This window comes from Nyctibius grandis, chromosome 7 (genome assembly GCF_013368605.1).
Source record: "Nyctibius grandis isolate bNycGra1 chromosome 7, bNycGra1.pri, whole genome shotgun sequence".
NCBI classification, from domain to species: Eukaryota; Metazoa; Chordata; class Aves; order Nyctibiiformes; family Nyctibiidae; genus Nyctibius; species Nyctibius grandis.
The window spans coordinates 14,162,053-14,181,101 of NC_090664.1; the positions used below are offsets into that span (position 1 = coordinate 14,162,053).

Genomic DNA, 19,049 nt, shown 5'->3' on the forward strand with positions numbered 1-19,049 from the left:
TATCAGTTCCCCAGCTTATTGCAAAAAGCAAAAATAATACTAGGTGTCAAGGGTGTTACTTGAGTAGGAAATGAGTCCCTAACAATCACTTTAAATGTAAGCTTTATTTTGTTCCTGGAGACAGCAATGCAATTTGATCAGATGCTCAGCATCTGTGACTTTTTAATCTCTTAACCTGCAAAGAATACTTTTGTCCTCAGAAATTGCTGCTGGCTGTGTGCCCTTTCCACTATAAATTGTAAGTGGGGAAGAATAAGAGAGTTGCATTGCTGTGTTTTGTTACATTAAGTATTTAAAATATTTTCCATCAGTTAGAACTCTTTCATAATGTGATAACATTGCATGCCTCAAATGTTCACATCATGCCATAAGATGTCTCCCACCTTTGCAGGGGGTCATTGTGGTCAGTGGAATGAGCTGCTGATAATCAAGCATCTCTCTTGTCGTTGTATTTGTACGGGAACTGCTAAGAAAGTGAAGAGGGAGCATAAACCTCACATTCAGTAGTATAACATTACTTGCCTTTTACTTGAAGGTACTGTTGGCACTTCTGACATAGCAGAAGGGATGACATACGAACAATTGCAGGTAAGCTATAAATATATATATATGTATTAATTTATTGCTTTTAATAAATAAAGATAATTTACTGAAATGAATTTCTTTTATCTTGTAGACTCTAATTGAAGAGGTACTAGAGGAAAGTGGTTATTACAATTCCTCTTCTAACAGGTGAGTCTGTTCAATTTAAGAAGAAAAAGTTAATTATGATGCAGTAAACCCAAATGTATCATCTGACTGTTTACATGACTGCAATTTCACTTTAAACTTAGTGCAATACATGGACTGGAAAAAATGTACGTGGGACATCTTAGCTAATCTAAGCAAGTTTTTTTGGCCACGTCGGTTTTCTTTACTGAGATGAAAGAGTGGTACAAGCTTAGCAGCAATTTCCTCACATTTTTTCCATATAAAATCACAGCTTAACAAAAGTTTCATTTAAATAGAAGTGTATTTTATTATAATACTCTACCATTACAGGGTTGAAAGGATGAAGCTGACATATTTAGTAAAATGTTTGGGTATAGCATAACAAACAGAATAAGTGGTTGCGAGCACAAAAGTGCAGGGGACGAAAAAAAATTTAATGGTCTTTGAAACTAGGCAAATGCCTTGTCCTAGAGATGGTATATCTTTCCTGCAAGAAACTTGGAGGAATACAAGAAAGAAAATACATGAAAAATGTCCTTATAGCCCACGACATAAGCTTTCTCATTCTTTTTACCTGTTAGTCTGTTATTTATCATCTCAGATATTCTTTAGTGCAAAAACGTTCACTACTTCCATCAAGTAAGTCTGTTCCTTGTCTTTGCAGTAATTAACATTTTAAAGCCTGGGAGACTGCAGTTAGGTTTTCTAAAACAAATAAGCATATACCCCCTCCCTACCCAATATGGATACTAAGAGGTTTTAAGAATTTATAGTTCCTGGTGCTTCAGTGATATTTTTCAGTTATCTGTTATCTCTGCAAACTTTTCTGTATGCATTGGCTCCAGATTGAAAAGTTTCAGATGTTAGTCTGAATATTTTTATAGGCTAGTCATTAAATTGGAATTCCAGCTTACAAGTGTCTTGCAGCTGCCAGCTGTAAATATTGAGAAATCATGATTCAGCACTCCCAAAATAAAGTAATAATTCACTCTTTAAACCTTCAGGGTATACTTGAATCATGTTTACAAATCACTTTTGCAGCCATGAGGTCTAACAAATTTGTTTATAAGTGTTTTCAAGTATTTCAAATTTTTGTCCTAATCACAAGCTCCCAAGATTTGGAGTTGTAGAAAAAATATCGTATAACTTATTAAAAAAATAAAAAAGGAAAAAAAAGGCTCTTATTTTTAACATCAAGGTCTATCAAATCTTATTATAAATGTATAAATGTGTTGTAGTTTTATAGGCATTTATCTCACAAACAGTGTCTTACTGCAATTAACTGTAATGAAGCAGGTGTGTGCTGAATATGGACTTGAGTTTTTTACACAAACTACTATAAAATATCTATTAATGGAAATTGTAGAATCATAGAATATCTTAAGTTGAAGGGACCCATAAGGATCATTGAGTCCAACTTCTTGCTCCTCACAGGACTACCTAAAGCTAAACCACATGACTAAGAGCATCGTCCTGACGCTCCTTGAAGTCTGACAGGCTGGGTGCCTTTTCCAGTGACCAACCACCCTCTCAGTGAAGAACTTCTTCCTAATGTACAATCTGAACTTCCCCTGGCGCAGCTTCATTCCATTTCCTTGTGTCCTATTGATGTAAATGTAATCACTAAAATGTAAAGGATGCTTAAAGATTGCAGGCAAATATGCTAGGACTTTCAACATATAACATAGGAATGCCACAGAAATGCACGAGACTAACAGCAGTAAAATAACTAACATTCTGTTTTTCCTGATTTATTCAGGACTACTTATTTTTCTGCTGTGCTGGAATTCCCTAGAGAGTAGTTGTTCTGTAGAATCTTAAATTATTTTTCTACATTTTTGGAAATTTTATTTTAGAGGAGACATAAGAGAATATTCTTCATAGCCACATGGGATAACAGTATGAGGTGTTCTCTATGCTGTGTTTATCCTGGAGAAGGAAATGGGGGGAAAAGAGCAAGCAGTATATTTCCACACATACATGAAATCTGGAGGAGGCCAATGAATGCTCAGCATCCTTCTTCACATTGGTGGATGTGCTATGCATTTGATTTTCCCAGGAGCTCAGGAAAATTGGAAGTTACATTGTGTTTCCCCTGAGTCATGCAACTTCTTCAGCAGCGCTGATCATATGTTGTTCACAGTCAGTGCTGTTTTGTACTTTGTTCGTGGGACTTGTAGCAAAGACAAAATTGATTTTGGAGTAGGTCAAAGGTATGGAGGGAAATCTCATAGGTATGAATCTCCTTAGAAGTTGAGAAGTATGTTGTCTAGATTTGTTTTTTTTTTTCCCCTCTTGCTTAGAATTGTTAATGTGTGCATGTAACTGCTATTGTTGTAGGCTTTGACCCACTCCACTGCATGTGTGTCACTCTAGCATGTCCTGGCTTTAGGTGGCAGATACAAAACAGCCATACTGCAGCCCAGTTGTTGATCTGTCACCAGGAACAATACATACCCTTGATTTTTCACTATGCTTTTGAATCCTATTACCCGCTGTGATGGGTAATTAGTTTTGGTTCCCCTGTCACTATTCCATTACTTCTTTTCCAAACAAGGTTCTACTCCCAAATAACTTACTATTTTTCCTTCTTGTTCAGAAAATCGACAGACCATGCTTTGGCCTTGGCTGTCAAAAACATGTCTCTATTTCCAGAGGACTTGCCATGTTTTCTAAAATATGCTCTGCTCAATGCCATTGAGAGCTTTAAGAACTTAGGCTTTTTTTTTTTTTTTTTTTTTTTGCTTCTCTCACTCTCTGCAAATAGCCAAACAGTCCAGTTTCGATAGCTGTCCAGTATTGAATGATTCATTTGGCTAGCATTAGGTTTTGCCTCAAACTCTCCAAACAGCTTAAGCAAGCTAGAAGGACAAATCACTCTCCCAGGCTGCACTGCAAGTTGCTTATCAGTGTCCACCATTATCTGGTTTTATTCCACCACGCAGAATTTGGTTTGCAGCCCTCAGAGCAACTGTCTATCAGCCATTCTTGCCTGAAACTGTTTTGAGCATTGCTCTACTTTCTCTCTTTTATATACAGTGAAACATTTCAGAAGTAACTGCAAACTTTCCAGCAAGAACTCAATACATCCTGTAGCTTTCCTGGGATCCCCTTCTTAAAAATATGTTCAGGAAAGCTTCTGAAAAAAGTACTAGCAGTAAAGAATATCTCTATCTTGTTTGCTTTAGCAATGTATAGGGCAATACACCTGTTTTTTAACTTTATTAGCTTATTTTAAAAGCTTATAGCTTAGATTGAGGTTTTTCAGTTTCTAGGATGGGAAGTTATAATGAAGCAGCATGTGTGGGCCTTTCACAATGGAAGCAGAATGGTAGTGTTTCTAGCAGGAAACAAATTGCCTTCCCTTCTGCCCATAATAAGTTTCTAGCTCTTCTAATAGAAATGTGAAAAAGAAGAACTTCAAAGGCTCAAAAGCCCTCAGAAGGCACATCAGAACACCACAAACTTGACTTGTGAAGTTGCAAATTTTTTTAAAGATGTTTCTTCATTTTAGGGCCAAATTTCTTCCTGATTTCTGACCATGTTAAATTGCCAGTATCAGTTCCATGTGTTGTAAGGCTACAAGGTGAATTCTGTTTTGGAACAAAGAATTCCACAACTGCTATGCAATGACATGGGACATGTGTGCTATTGCTAAAAGCACTATTAAATGCAGAATAAACAGATAGATAGCGTATAGTGCAATAATGCAATCTCCTACCTCATCATGGAGGACACTTTATAGAGAAAACATTCTGAAAATATTTTTTCTTTATTCTCTGGTTTTGGAGGTTTTGCGTGCGTTGTCTTTCCTGTTGCTGTTGCCTCTTGCTATGCCCCCAAAATTCCAGGGAGATATGATGGGAAACCAAACCTTAAGTGAGGCGATGACGTGAAAATTATAATAGGATGAGTGAACTGTATAAAGGGTTAAAAATTATTCAGGCAACTTGATTGGGTGATGAGAGAAACATGAATTCTTCACAAACTGAGACAGGTTCATAAGAAAAATGTCATGCCTTTTTTTTTTTTCCCCATTTTCATTATAATAGTAATTACTATCTCAATACCAGTTATTTCATGGGGATTAATGACCAGCTGAGGATAATGACCCTCAGCTTTATCTTGAATAATCAATTTGTGCCCATTTATCACTAATCTCCTGAAATTACTCAGCACTCCAATTGTATTACTGATTTATACAGAAATTGGGTAAACATGCATTAAAAAAACCCTGTAATGTTTCGAAATTATTCTGTTCACATCCGTTGTGCCACTCTTTCTTTTTTTCTCCTTCTGATTTAATATTATACTGCACAAGAGGCAAGCTCTGTGTTCTTTGTGAGCCTATTTATGAATAGAACAATGAATACTGGTTTCAAACTTCCATCATGTTTTTTTATATTGAAGTAGACATGTAATACCCAAATTGATGCAGAAATCTATTTTTAATAAATTGCATTAAGAGACTTAATCCAAGCAGAAACTCAGTTATATGAAAAAGGACTTGTTATAAATAAACAAAATAGCAATGGTCAGAGACAGGAGTTGTGTTCAGCTGAGTGCTGTAGCTCTGTCATGGTTTAACCCCAGTAGTCAGCTCAGCACCACACAGCTACTTGCTCACTGCCCCGCAGTGGGATAGGGGAGAGAATTGGAAGGGTAAAAGTGAGAAAGCTCGTGACTTGAGATAAAGACAGTTTAATAGGTAAAGCAAAAGCTGTGCATGCAAGAGAAGCAAAACAAGGAATTCATTCACTACTTCCCATCAGCAGGCAGGTGTTTGGCCATTTCCAGCAGCACAGAGTTTCATAACGCCTAACGGTTACTTGGGAAAACAAATGCCATCACTCTGAACATCCCCACCCCTTCCTCCTCCTTCCCCCAGCTTTTATTGCTGAGCATGGCGCCATATGGTGTGGAATGTCCCTTTGGTCAGTTGGGGTCAGCTGTCCCAGCTGTGTCCCCTCCCAGCTGTGTCCCCTCCCAGCTTCTTGTGCACCCCCAGCCTCCTCACTGGTGGGGTGGTGTGAGAAGCAGAAAGGCCTTGGTGCTGTATAAGCATTGTTCAGCAATAACTAAAACACTGGTGTGTTATCAACATTGTTTTGGTCACAAATCCAAAATGTAGCACCATACAAACTACTATGAAGAAATTTAACTCTGTCCCAGCCAAAACCTGTACAAGCTCAAATGACCAGAGATCTGTTTATGAGAGAAATGTTGTTTCAACATTAATTTTGTAGGAAAAAAAATGGTTGCAATGCAAGTAAGAATAGAAGGAAAGAGTCTTCATAACCAAGTGTATATACTGATATGTTGTCACTTATAATTTTCATAACTTTGTTCAATTCAATATTTCCATTGTTATTGAAGTTTTAGAATTAGAGAAGCAACCATTTGTGTAGTTAGATCTGTTTCATGAAGAGGAAAACTGTCAAGTCTGGCTCTAATGATAGCTATACATTTTTAACTACTCAAAGAATAGCTCAAGGTATTATTCACAGAAGGATAATATAGCTCAGGAATGACAGCAAATTCTGAATTTTGCCTGTTGGAGGCAGCTCTCATTTGTATTTAGTCTATGGTACATGGGTACATCGTTTGAAAATAGAAATGCATTAATGGAGGTTTTTCTAGCTGCAAATTCTTACCATGCTATCTATTCTTCAACATTAATGCATCTCTTTAATTGTGTTACATGACTGATGGATTCAGATTTGTATTTAGCTTAGTTAATGTTTTTTAATGTTCTAGAACATAGCAAACTAGACAGTAGATGAAAGTACACAGCTCCAGTGCTCCTGGAATCTGAAGTGGATTTTTTGACTTAGTGATATCTAGGTGACTTAAGACTCTCTGCTACTTTTTATTCTGTTCTGGCATCACTTCCTGCTAATGTTGCCTGGCATTTTCTGTTAATTATTTTCCTCTTCCAAATGGTTGTCCATGTTGATTCTTAATTCTTATGTCTCATACATACAAAAGAAGATTGTTTTGGCCAGCAATGTTTGTTAGTCATGCCAGCAATCTGTTAATTTGTACTTCTCCCCAGGGAGGTAAAAAAGTCTGCCAAAGCTCAACAACACTTTTTTTTTTTCCTTCTAAACATCCATGGCTGCAAGAGTCTTTGATCTATGCACTTGCAGTTCTGGTGGCTATCAGCTGAGGGTCTATGTGGCACTGTAAGTACACAGCCCTATTCCCGCAGACCAACATTCACTATGTCTTTTGAGTTAGCTGTCCTCGCACTAAGAGGCAGTATTGGCCTCCCTTTCCCAAATCACAGATTCTACAGAAATTAGAAAAAGGAGAAGCAACATGAAAACATGGGGTAGCAATTGATCCTAGCTTCAATTTCATACAGCTCCTAGGGTAAGGCAGTGACTAATCCTTGTCACATTGATGAATATAGGGTGTTCCAATGAAAATGAAATGTATGGCCAAGAGATGGATTAAAAGATGCTTGCTGGATAGAGTTTACCAATGAACATGGTAATAGCCACACTGCACCTTTTCATGCTTGCTAAAGATGATTTTTACTGAGTTGTTACAGCCACACCGATATTGGCTGTACTCAGAAAATACATGTGCCAAGACTTCCTGTTAATGGTACAGTGGAGCTCTAGAGAAATAATGACTTATAAACTAGGGAAAATGTATGCCTTAGATCCTAGGGTGTTAGCGGCTGTGGATGTCAAAATCAGATGGTCAAGTGTGGAAAAACTTACTGCTAACTAGATTTTTAGAGAATTGCAGGAATGTTCTGGTCATTTCAGGGTTGGCCAGTAATCTAATGACACAGAAAAAGTATTTGCATTTTCTGATATTGCAATACCATAAAAACCCACTTTTCCCACTTTGGTTTATAAGTGAGTCTTTTATTTTAGGCTTTTTTTCCTGTGAGAATCAGAATAATAGGAACTGTAGCTGAAACTGTTTATTGCTCTAGCAGTCAGCATCAAGACTGCTAGATTTGACTAGTATCAGGCCTGCTAGGTATAAAAGTACTTAGATGTAGAACCTGGCTGTAATTCACGAGATTGCATTGTGCAGAACAGAGAAGTGGTCCAGGGATCCATCTGGTGAAAGTACTGAAATAATCTGATCATGTGGTAGGACTGTCATTGACGCAGAACCTCTCACCTCACTCAGCTGAAGATTCTCTTTAGCAATGAGATATGTCGAAAGGTGCATTTCATCTCTTGTTGGAAAAAATGAAGGAGCATCTGGCCTGAATTTTGGCTGACTGGTAGGTACCGAGTCATTGATACAGTTCAGTGATGAATACACAAAATTAAGTGGTTTTCTGACAGTGGAAATGCCTGAAGTCCACACTGTCTGTAGAAAAAGTGCATATTTATGAAGCTGTCTGTCAGCGCTTGGACTGTGGGAATGATTGTTTTCAACACCAGGCAGATGGCTCTGATCCCTTGCAGAGATCACGTGCGCTGAGCTCTCAGACGTTCTTATATGAGCTTCCTATCTTTGAGTTAGAAGCATCTGTTGTCACAGACTTGTTTGGCTGAGATAAGATGGGTTTGCTCTTGCAGTTCTGAAGCAGGTCTTCCTACCAGTTTGAGGAAAAGATTTACTTTGAGACTGACTTATGTGTGTCTGAGATGTCTGCTTGGCAGAGTTCTTGTATAGAACACAGATAAAGTCTGTCAAGTAACATTCAATAAGAAGGCACCTTCCTACTCAAGGTGATTCAGAAAGCTCACGGTAGTCTGGAATCATTCTTATGCTAGCAGACCTGTATCTTACACAGCTGCTGTGAAATGAACACTTTGAGTTGAAGTAAAGAGGAATTTTTTCTTTTTTGTTTGAGGCTTTAATGGTTTGGTCCAGCCAGGGCAGTTTAGCTGAGAAGAATGTAATATCTTTCCATGTCACAGCAAGATGATGTTGAAAGGCATTTTGAGAATTCTTAGGCTAAGTGAAAGACAATCTGAAATTTTTTGAAGAAATGGAAGACAAGATTGGCCTCAGTGTTCAGAAATCAGAGCCATAGAGAGATACATTCTTTTTAAATGTCTCAAGATACCCTTCATGACTGCAGCTAGGGGAGGAATTGCACATTGTTACACTGTAGCTGTGTTGATATAGCAGTGTGTAAGACACAACAAAAGCTGTTCTAGGATGTCAGTATAGTACTAACAGGCATGGCATTCTTCTAAATACTGTAGTTGTGTCCTTTGTCCTTGAAGATTGCCTTTTTGCTAGCAGAACTTCATTTACCGATAAGGGAAAATCAGATCTTCATGTTTCTAACACAGTACTACATAAAGATAATAACTCTTAGGCCTCATCAAAGTATCAGCCCCAGTTTTGAAAGTTAATTTGAAACCTTTTACTTAAGACCAATTATCTGAAAATTATGTAAAAAGAAGGAGTAACTGTTTGTCTTACTGGGATTTTGTATCTGTAAAACACCTTGATCTCCTGAATTTTCCATGTTTCCGTGGTTTCCTGTAGCTCTAGAAATCTGTGCCATGGAAGGAGCTGAAAGATTTTAGCATTTACAGAACTGGATGAAGGCATTGAAAATATGAAGCTTTGCCCTATATTGCTTGCCCATATTAAAAAAATTCTAGTGATGTTTTCTTTATTAACTTCTGTGTTAGAGCAAGGATTTAAAATTTGGCCAGGAAAGTGCCTTTTTTGTCACAGATATGACTTTCACCCTTCTCTTAGAAATTTGTGCCAATGTAACCAAGTTATAATTTTGAAAAATCACAGTAGGTATATGCTTAACAGTAGCCTTAATAGAGCACTGGATTACTGTCAGATCAAGGCTAGACATCAGAACAGAAAGTGAGTCTGTCTGATCATCTTAAGGTAATGCCTGGGCAAAGAGCTGATGAGTAGCAACTGATGAGGTAAAGGCTAGGAAGTGAGCAGTATATACATACATCTAATACAGAGCCAAGAACTGTAAGTGACAGGTTGTAGGAGTCCTGGAAAGGGGACTGGTGTGGGGAGAAGGAAGGACCACCTGTAGCTGGGACTGACCGGGGTGAGAAGAATGGTTTGCAATAAGGGCAGATGGTAGAAAGGGTAGGCACACAGAACAGGAATCAAGCTCAAAAGCTCAGATAGAAGGGAATCCTCCGACAGCTGGAGCACTTGAGTGCACACTATTCTTTTTTATATTGTGAGAAAAGTGTGTATGTCATTATCAGCTGGTGCTGGTCCTCACAGAAGGATAGCTACGGTTTTAAACTGAAAGAGGGTAGATTTAGATTGGACATAAGGAAGAATTTTTTTACAGTGAGGGTGGTGAGACACTGGAACAGTTTGCCCAGTGAAGTTGTGGATGCCCCACTATTGCAAGTGTTCAAGGTCAGGTTGGATGGGATGTTGAGCAACTCAATCTAGTGAAAGATATCCCTGCCCATGGCCGGGGGGTTGGACTAGATGATCTTTAAAGGTCCTTTCCAACACAAACCATTCTATGATTCTATTTTTTGCACAGGTACAGTGCCCCATTAAGGGTTATATTATCCACATAGCTGGCCGAATGAAAGCTTGCTGTCAGCCTTCAGACTACCTGGGTTGTTTTTTTTTCTTATGTGTACTTGGCTTTACAACTTTAATAACAATCTTTCAGCTTAGGGATTTCTATCTACATGTGTAGATAAAAAGTGTGTGTGCAAAACTATAAATTATTTTTCAGATTTTTCCTTTCCTTATTACTGGAATACTTCCATATATTTCAGTACTTCAGTGATCAACATAGCACTGTGCTCCCTGAGGGACCATGTGTATACAGGAATGTTTGAAAGGGCTTTGGATGTCTGGGTTATACATATTGTATACAAGTAGCCAGGGAAATTTTCAGAAGAGGTCTTGCTTTTGGAAAGGAGAGTGGTGGAGTTTTGAGACAAAAAAGAAACACCTGTTTTAATTTCTCACTGCACTGATTATGGGAAGAAGTCTTTACATCATATTTTCGTAGAATAATTATAACAAGATAATACTACTTGATTATGAGGCAATTTTTGCCTATATAAAGCTGACAGAAGCAGCTCCATCACTTTCTGTGCTAATTTTCTGTGTAGCAGGCTAAAGAAGAATTAGAAAAGGAGAAAGAAGTGATGTTAAAGACTGACTTTCAACTAGTTTTCCATAGTGCTGAAGTCTCTGGAGATGTTACATCAGCAACACAAGTTAAAGCTGGCCCGCAAACACATTGTGTTGCATTCAGGCCTCATTGATTAGCTGTGGGAAACCTTTGCACCATGCTGCTCTAATTCTATTTCTGTGCAGTGCAGACTAGTCCATAAATTTTGAGTCAGAGGATCATTAGACAAACTAATTCCCTGTGTGTAGCATAAATGATAGCATTTCACCCAGAGATTTCTGCATCAAACTCTGCTGTAAACTCTGAACCAAAACGTTTCTTTTATAGACTTCTGAGGTTCCTTGACTTCAACATCATGCTTGTACCTCAGATTTCTGCTGATAGCATGAAGATTGATCCCATACGTGGCGACTGTGAATAGTGGGGAATTCTTACTTCCAATACATACTAACTACTGATTTCCACCCCCCAGGTATCTCTACTATCCAAGGGGAACAAAGAACTGTCCAGCAAAAGAAGACAACATGTAATTCTAAACAAAGGGTTCAGAATTGTTCCTAATAAGGTCAACCTGCCTGTACTTCAGCTGAGGCTGTTTGATTACCAAAGGGGCCAGCTTTGCTCATTAAATAGCATCCAGATGGAATTCCAATGTGGGACAGCTTCAAGAGACCTCACATGATATTTCAGGATGATACTGTTAACTTTAGCTTTGTTTACAGCATAAGCACTTTACAAGGAACATTGGGAAAGATGCTTACAGGTTTATACATTATGAGAAAAACACAATTCCCAACAGTACATATCTTCTGTTTTTATAATTTTTTTAAAAGAATTGCTGCATAATCAGGTTTTGTGGAACGATAGGTCAAAGCCTGTAACCTTATTTATATCCATGTATGTCTTCTCTGGGAAGAAAAAGAACTTTGTGATATGACCAGACAGAAAATATATGTAGGTTCACTGTACCAGAATTAGAAACAGATTAAACACTATCAGTATGATTTTAATATTTAGAAGGGATTTCTCTACTTACATTAGGATGGTACCAAATTCTAATGCTGGTATGACATGTTAATAGTATTTGCAACTGACATAGCTTCTGAAAAGATTGTTATTTTAAAAACAGCTGTTTTTACTGCTATTTCAAAATGTCTGTATATTATATGTCTATCTTTAGGCACACATTGTATAGATCTGTGTATATAAAATGTATCATATACATTTATATACATTTTATATACACATTCATTTACTGTTTAACAGACTAAGTAAATTACATGCATGCTTTGCTGCTAATCAAAACTGTAGTACTTAAAAGCACTTTCAGAATTTCAATATTTATTCACTCTATATTAAATGGCAATGAAAATGTCTCACTGCAGTAGCAGAGAAGCTATTTTTTGCCTACAGTTTAGTTAAGGAATGCTTATTAAGTACAAAGGATTTTCCCTACAGTTGATACTGTGGCAATCATAACTTGAAAATAACTAGAATACACTTGAAAATTATTCTTTTGAAAAAAGAAATATATATATACTATTTTGAAAATTATTAACATTTTGGTCATCACATGGTTGCTCATAAGTAATTTGATACAGATGTATTGTCTACTCTTCATAGGCTGGCAAAGGTTGGTTTGTTTGTTTTTCCCAGTGGTTTGTTTGTAACTATAAATAGCTAACTGGCATTCATTTCGTAACAATTCAAGTGTATTATTTCACCTATAATGTGTGACTTCAACATTTGTGAAGCAGTGAAAAAGGGTCCAATGGGCAGTGTAAAAAAAAAAACCAAACCTGTCCTCTTTTCACAGATATGTAATGTAGAAGGTCATCAGACGCTGTCTTTGCGTCTGTACAGTGGTCCTGTAGTGATAGCAAAGGTCTGTTAAGGGTCAAGGCATATGATTCTTAAGGTACCACCAGCAGGTAGTTAGTGTTTCCACCATGAATCACCATAGATGATGCATTTCCTTCAATGTTACTACTAAAAATCAATTCCTGTTCTAGTTCAGGGTTAGTTTTGCTTTGCTAGAATGGAGAAAGGGAACACAGTATGGTTAAATCTGATGGATTATAAAGTAAATCCACACTGTATATGGCAGTCAATAGATTATGCTGATATTTTATCCAAAAAGACTTCAATTAAATTAAACCTTGATATACTGGTCCTATTCAAATTGCATATGAATTCTCGTAATAATTTTCCATTAAAATAGTGTAAAAACAATCCACTCTTAAAGTAACCTATTTTAATATATTTTTTCGGAAATGTCTTATAAATTTAAATTGTCAGAGTGCATTGAATGCCTTAGAAATAATTTGGACCTTATTTCAAGCGTGTTTTGAAGTATAATTGTTTATATTTTGTCTGTATTTGTGTGATAGTGTAGTGTTCATTCATACTTGATGACATTTTTGTTGAGAAATAGAGTATGATTACTTACTCGTATTGTGTTTCTCTTAATGTATTTTTAGTGCTGTTAACTTTGAAGCAAATATTGTGCTCATTTTTGTGACTGTGAAAAGTGGAATACTAGCTTGTGGCCAGCAGAGGAGAGCAGACTTCTCTCCAGTAACTACCAGATGAGTGGTGGTTTGATGGCAGGTACCGCTGCAACCACCAAGGCAAATCAAAGCAGGGAATCAGTGGTCTTTTCTGTTTCTTTCCTAGTGTTTACTGGGATATTTTTTTTTCTCCCTGGCTGCAACTGAACTGACCTGCTGGCTGTTGCAGGAAACGGCTGTTGCATTTTACATGTGGGCAATTAAGTGCTACAGAAGGTTCATTATCTATGCTGTTAAGTAATTTATGGCATGAATACATAGGTGCTCTCTACTGAGATCAGGGTCCATTGTGTTTCCTATTGTACAAAAAGTAACAAGAGCTAGTTCTGCCATGAGTAATTTCTGTAAGGTTAAATTCTGTATAGACTATATAGAAAAAGCATATTTAGGGAAACACAGAAATTAAAAATAAGTTGCCCAATATCATTTAGCAAATCATCAGCAAATTTGAGAATGGGACCTACACCTCCTGAGTTCCAGTCCAGTGCATAATTGGTATCCTTCAAGGTGCGTATCTTTTTTCTTGTAATCTTTAATGTAACCTCTGCAAAAATCAGAGAAACAGGCATAGCTATACTTATTATTTAGCTAATTGAAAAAGATTCTGCAAAGTTTGGTACTAGCAATGTTGAAACACTGTACTAAACTACAGCTAACTTTTGATTATTTCTGAGTTAATCTAAACTGTGACTTATGTAGGCCTTTCCTTTAGTTTGCTTGACTGCAGTGAAGTACCTGAGATTATGTAGTATTCTGCCTTCTATTATTCATACTTGCACCTATTTTCTAAGGTCATCTGATTACAAGTACTTTCTCAGGAGAATGCACTGTGTGTGTATTCTTTAGCCTGATTTACATACGTTTTGCTCTATCTGAATAATTTTCCAGTCGCCTGTCATATCCCTGAATAATCAAATGTTGGCATTGAATTGAATCATTACTTTTATTCCATGAGAGAATTCCTGTTTACAGGCACAGAATAGTGTATTTAAAGACTGTATTTCTTACAGCTATTGTAACTTATAGAATTACTGCCTGATTATTGGTATTTCATATCAAGAAATTTCACAACTAGTTATTGAACTAATGGAATTATGTTAATTAAAGAAGAAAGGCCAACAACATTCCTTGCTAAAACCAAGAAAGCTTCTAGCATTGACTTCCCCAAACTGAATAACATACACAATTTTAGCATGTATGAGTTCTGTCCTGCTTTAGGAAGAACTGGCAATTCTGAACGACTGCATTTCAGGAGATGGGAAAAAAGGAAACCACTTGAGAATGTTTGGTTTTAACTGTATGAATTTACCACGCATTTGAATTTTAAAACTTCTCAACTGAAAGTTTCATTGTTTGATTTGTCTAGGTAGACAACAACAATTGGAAAGAAAGGTCTTCTAGTTTTGTTTCGTGACTTGCAGGAAGCTAAATCATGTGAATACTCTCTGTTCAACTGTTCTCAACAGGAGATGGTGAGAATCATAATGAGAAAACTTAGTAATTTTAAAATATTTGACATTCGAGTCCTCAAATTTCCTGGCAAACTAAAGCTTACATCTAGTAAGGTTTTGCTTCTATAATTGAACTAATTGTCCCCTGTCATATTTTGACCTAACCTCCTCCCTTCCCAGCACCACTGTATTTGTAATTTCACCAATAAGGACATGTTCCCTGACTTAAGCTATAACTGGACTTAGTTTTGCTCAAAATTTAGACTTACCGTAGCTTCAGTACTGTCTTTCGTCTGCCTACACCTCCATTGGTGCAATGTAAGCAAATACAGATAGTGTTGGGACTTAGCCTCAGCAGTGGAATTGGTAGTCTGCTACACTCAAAATCTTGTTTAGAGCCAAAGAGGAAGGACACATTTTTATATATATGTATGTGTGTCTGTTTATATATATATATAAAAAAATCCATGATTTTTTTCATTAGTATAGTTGAAATCTTAGCAGCCTAATTCAAGAATTATTATTAGTCTAGATCTGTTGCAGAAAAAGAAAGAATAATAATGCAGTTAAAATTGCTTTGCAAACACTTCTTAGTTTCTCCCCATTTTTGGAGGGTTATGTCCCAAGGTCAGTGGTTTTGTTCTGGTGGGGGTGTTACCATGAGTTGTGAGAATCTAGAGTCCTGTGTCAGGACGAATAGCATGTTCATATTGATGCTTCCTTCTTCCTCACTCTAGGATCCACCACTTGGGGTCATTTTTATACATTTGCTAACAGACTTTTACACCTTTGCCATTTCTGCTTTGGTCTGCAGCTCCGTGATGCATCTGGATTTATAGTGTGTGGTGCATTTTACATGTACTGGATACCGCTGCTTTGTTTGCTTAGGTACCCCTAAACCCAGTTTTGTCCAGGTCTGCGTTTTGTTACTGATCATGGTTGAGTTGTTTATAGTCACCAGTGCCAAGTCTGTGCCTCATCTCTTATCACCCCATATTGTACCCTGTGTCTCCACTTCTCAAGGCCTCTGCTATTGGATCAGGTCTATATCTCTTCATGCTACGAGTGAGCTGCAGGAGGCAGTGAGGAGGCTGTGTAATATCAAGGAGGCTGAGAAGGAGTTGGAAAATGGGGTTCAAGTGCAGTCTGCAGTGGCCCCACAGTCCATGGCCAAACAGCCACCCCCCCCCGCCAGCAGCACACTCAGAAGGAAGGGGGGATAAAACTGCAGGAGAATGGAAGGTCGTAAAGACAAAAACCAGCAGGAGGAAGCGACTTCCTCCAAGGCCTGAGGCGTCCCTGCAGAACCCCACAGTGGCACACACAGAAGGCAAGGGGGATATAACTGCAGAGGAATGGAAGGATGCAAAAGCAAGGACTAGCAGGAGGAAGAGACTTCCCCTGAAGCCTGAGGTGCCCTTGCAGAACCGCTTCAGTCCTCTGCCGTCTGAGGAGGAAAGACCTGCCGCATCGGGAGAGACAGTGGAGCCCAATAGGGTAGCCCAGTGTGTCCCCTGTCTAAAGACCAGTACTACCAAGAAAAAGAGACGGGTGATAGTGGTAGGTGACCCTCTACTGAGGGGTACAGAGGCGCCCATCTGCTGACCTGATGCGCTCTCTAGAGACGTGTGCTGCTTACCAGGGGCTCACATCAGAGATGTCATGGAGAGACTACCGAGCCTGGTACAGCCCTCAGACTACTACCCACTGCTGCTGTTTCACATGGGCACCAGTGATACAGCTAAGAGCAGTCTGAGATGTATCAAGGAGGACTACAGAGCCCTGGGAGCCCTCTAGTATAAAGAGGGCTTTAAACTAGATTTGCCGGGGGAGGGGATCCTCAGTCCGTCCCAATTCAGCCAGTCCGATGTCAGGGGCAGTAATAGGTGCCCAGAGACTGGAGAAGGATGGCAGGCTGGCAGGAGAGTGCAAGAAGAGCCACTGATGGGAATTTCAGGCCACAAGGCAGCTTCATCCGGAGCCCAACTGAAATGCCTCTATGTAAATGCACGGAGCATGTGGAACAAACAAGAGGAACTAGAGACGTACGCATGCCTGCATGGCTACGACCTTATTGGCATCACAGAGACATGGTGGGATGACTCTGACTGGAGTGTTGGAATGGAGGGATACAGGGTTTTTAGGAAGGACAGGCAGGGGAGACGAGGAGGGGGTGTTGCGCTCTATGTCAATGATCAGTTTGAGTGCATGGAGCTCTGGGGATGGAGGAGGAGCTGACAGAAAGCTTATGGGTCAGGATTAAAGGGCGGGCAGGGACTGGAGACATTATAGTGAGTGTCTGCTACAGTTCACCTGACCAGGATGGCCAAGCGGATGAGGCCCTCCACAGACAGATAGATGTAGCCTCACGTTCACAGGCCTTGGTCCTCATGGGGGACTTCAACCACCCTGACATCTGTTGGAAGGACAACACAGCTGGCCACAAGCAATCCAGGAGGTTCCTGGAATGCGTGGATGACAACTTCCTTCTCCAAGTGATAGAGGAGCTGACGAGGAGAGGTGCCATGCTGGACCTTGTTCTCACCAACAAGGAGGGGCTAGGGGGGGACGTGAAGCTCAAGGGTAGCCTTGGCTGCAGCGACCATGAAATGGTGGAGTTCAAGATCCACAGGGCAGCAAGGAGGGTGCGCAGCCAGCTCACCACCCTGGATTTCAGGAGAGCAGACTTTGACCTCTTCAGGGACCTGCTTGGCGAAGTCCTTTGGGATAAAGCCCTGGAGGGAAGAGGGGCCCAAGAAAGCTGGTTAGTATTCAAGGACCACCTCCTCCAGGCTCAGGAGCGATGCATCCCGACAAAGAGGAAGGCAGGCAAAAATGCCAGGAGGCTGCATGGATGAACAAGGAGCTTCTGGATGAACTCAGGCATAAGAAGGAAGCCTACAGAGGGTGGAAGCAAGGGCAGGTAGTGTCATGGTTTAAAGCTGGGCCGGCTATTAAACCTGTGGCAGATGCTCTCTGTTAACCCCCCACCCCCCCCCCCAAAAAAAAAAAGGAAAGGGAAAAGGGAGAGAGACTTACGGGTTGGAAAGTTAAAACAGTTTTAATAAATTATAATAACGAAAAAGAGTATAATAATAATATTGGAATAATCAAATATATACAAAACCAAGACCAAGGAGGGGAGGAATACAGGGAAATTGTCCGAGAAGCTAGGGACCAAGTTAGGAAAGCTAAACCCCTGATAGAATTAAATCTGGCTAGGGATGTCAAAGACAACAAGAAATGCTTCTATAGGTAAGTCAGTGATAAAAGAAAGACTAGGGAAAATGTGGGCCCTCTCCGGAAGGAAACGGGAGACCTGGTTAACCAAGATATGGAGAAAGCTGAGGTATTCAACGACTTTTTTGCCTCAGTCTTCACCGGCCAGAGCTCTAGCCTCACCATCCAAGTCGCAGAAGGCAGGGGCAGGGACTAGAAGGATGAAGAACCACCCACTGTAGGAGAAGATCAGGTTCAACACCATCTAAGGAACCTGAAGGTGCACAAGTCCATGGGACCTGATGAGGTGCATCTGCGGGTCCTGAGGGAATTGGCAGATGAAGTTGCTAAGCCGCTATCCATCATTTTTGAGAAGTCGTGGCAGTCTGGTGAAGTTCCCACTGACTGGAAAAGGGGAAATATAACCCCCATCTTCAAGAATGGGAAAAAGGAAGACCAGGGGAACTACAGGCCAGTCAGTCTCACCTCTGTGCCTGGCAAGATCATGGAGCAGATCCTCTTGGAAACTATACTGAGGCACACGGAACTCAAGGAGGTGATTGGTGACAGCCAACATGGCTTCACCAAGGGCAAATCATGCCTGACAAATTTGGTGGCCTTCTACAATGGGGTTACAGCACTGGTGGACAGGGGAAGAGTAATTGATGTCATCTACCTGGACTTGTGCAAAGCATTTGACACTGTCCCGCATGGCATCCTTGTCTCTAAATTGGAGAGACATAGACTTGATGGATGGACCACTCGGTGGATAAAGAATTGGCTGGATGGTCGCACTCAAGGTCAACGGCTCAATATCTAAGTGGACACCAGCGATGAGTGGCGTTCCTCAGGGGTTGGTATTGGGACCGGTCCTGTTTAACATCTTTGTCGGCGACATGGACAGTGGGATCGAGTGCACCCTTGGTGAGTTTGCTGATGACATCAAGCTGTGTGGTGTGGTCGACACGCTGGAGGGAAGGGATGCCATCCAGAGGGACCTTGACAGGCTTG

At 39.6% G+C, this 19,049-nt stretch overlaps 1 protein-coding gene across 3 annotated transcripts in view; it reads left to right on the plus strand.

Annotated features, from left to right (window-relative positions):
* Nucleotides 1-736, plus strand: part of NEK10 (NIMA related kinase 10) — a 99,539-nt gene extending 98,803 nt beyond the window's left edge. For all 3 annotated transcript variants that reach the window (XM_068405038.1, XM_068405036.1, XM_068405037.1), the window contains 2 exons: nt 536-588; nt 677-736. In XM_068405038.1, coding sequence (XP_068261139.1) covers nt 536-588; nt 677-736 — 113 coding nt within the window. The remainder of the gene's footprint in view (nt 1-535; nt 589-676) is intronic.
* Nucleotides 737-19,049: the final 18,313 nt, after the last annotated feature.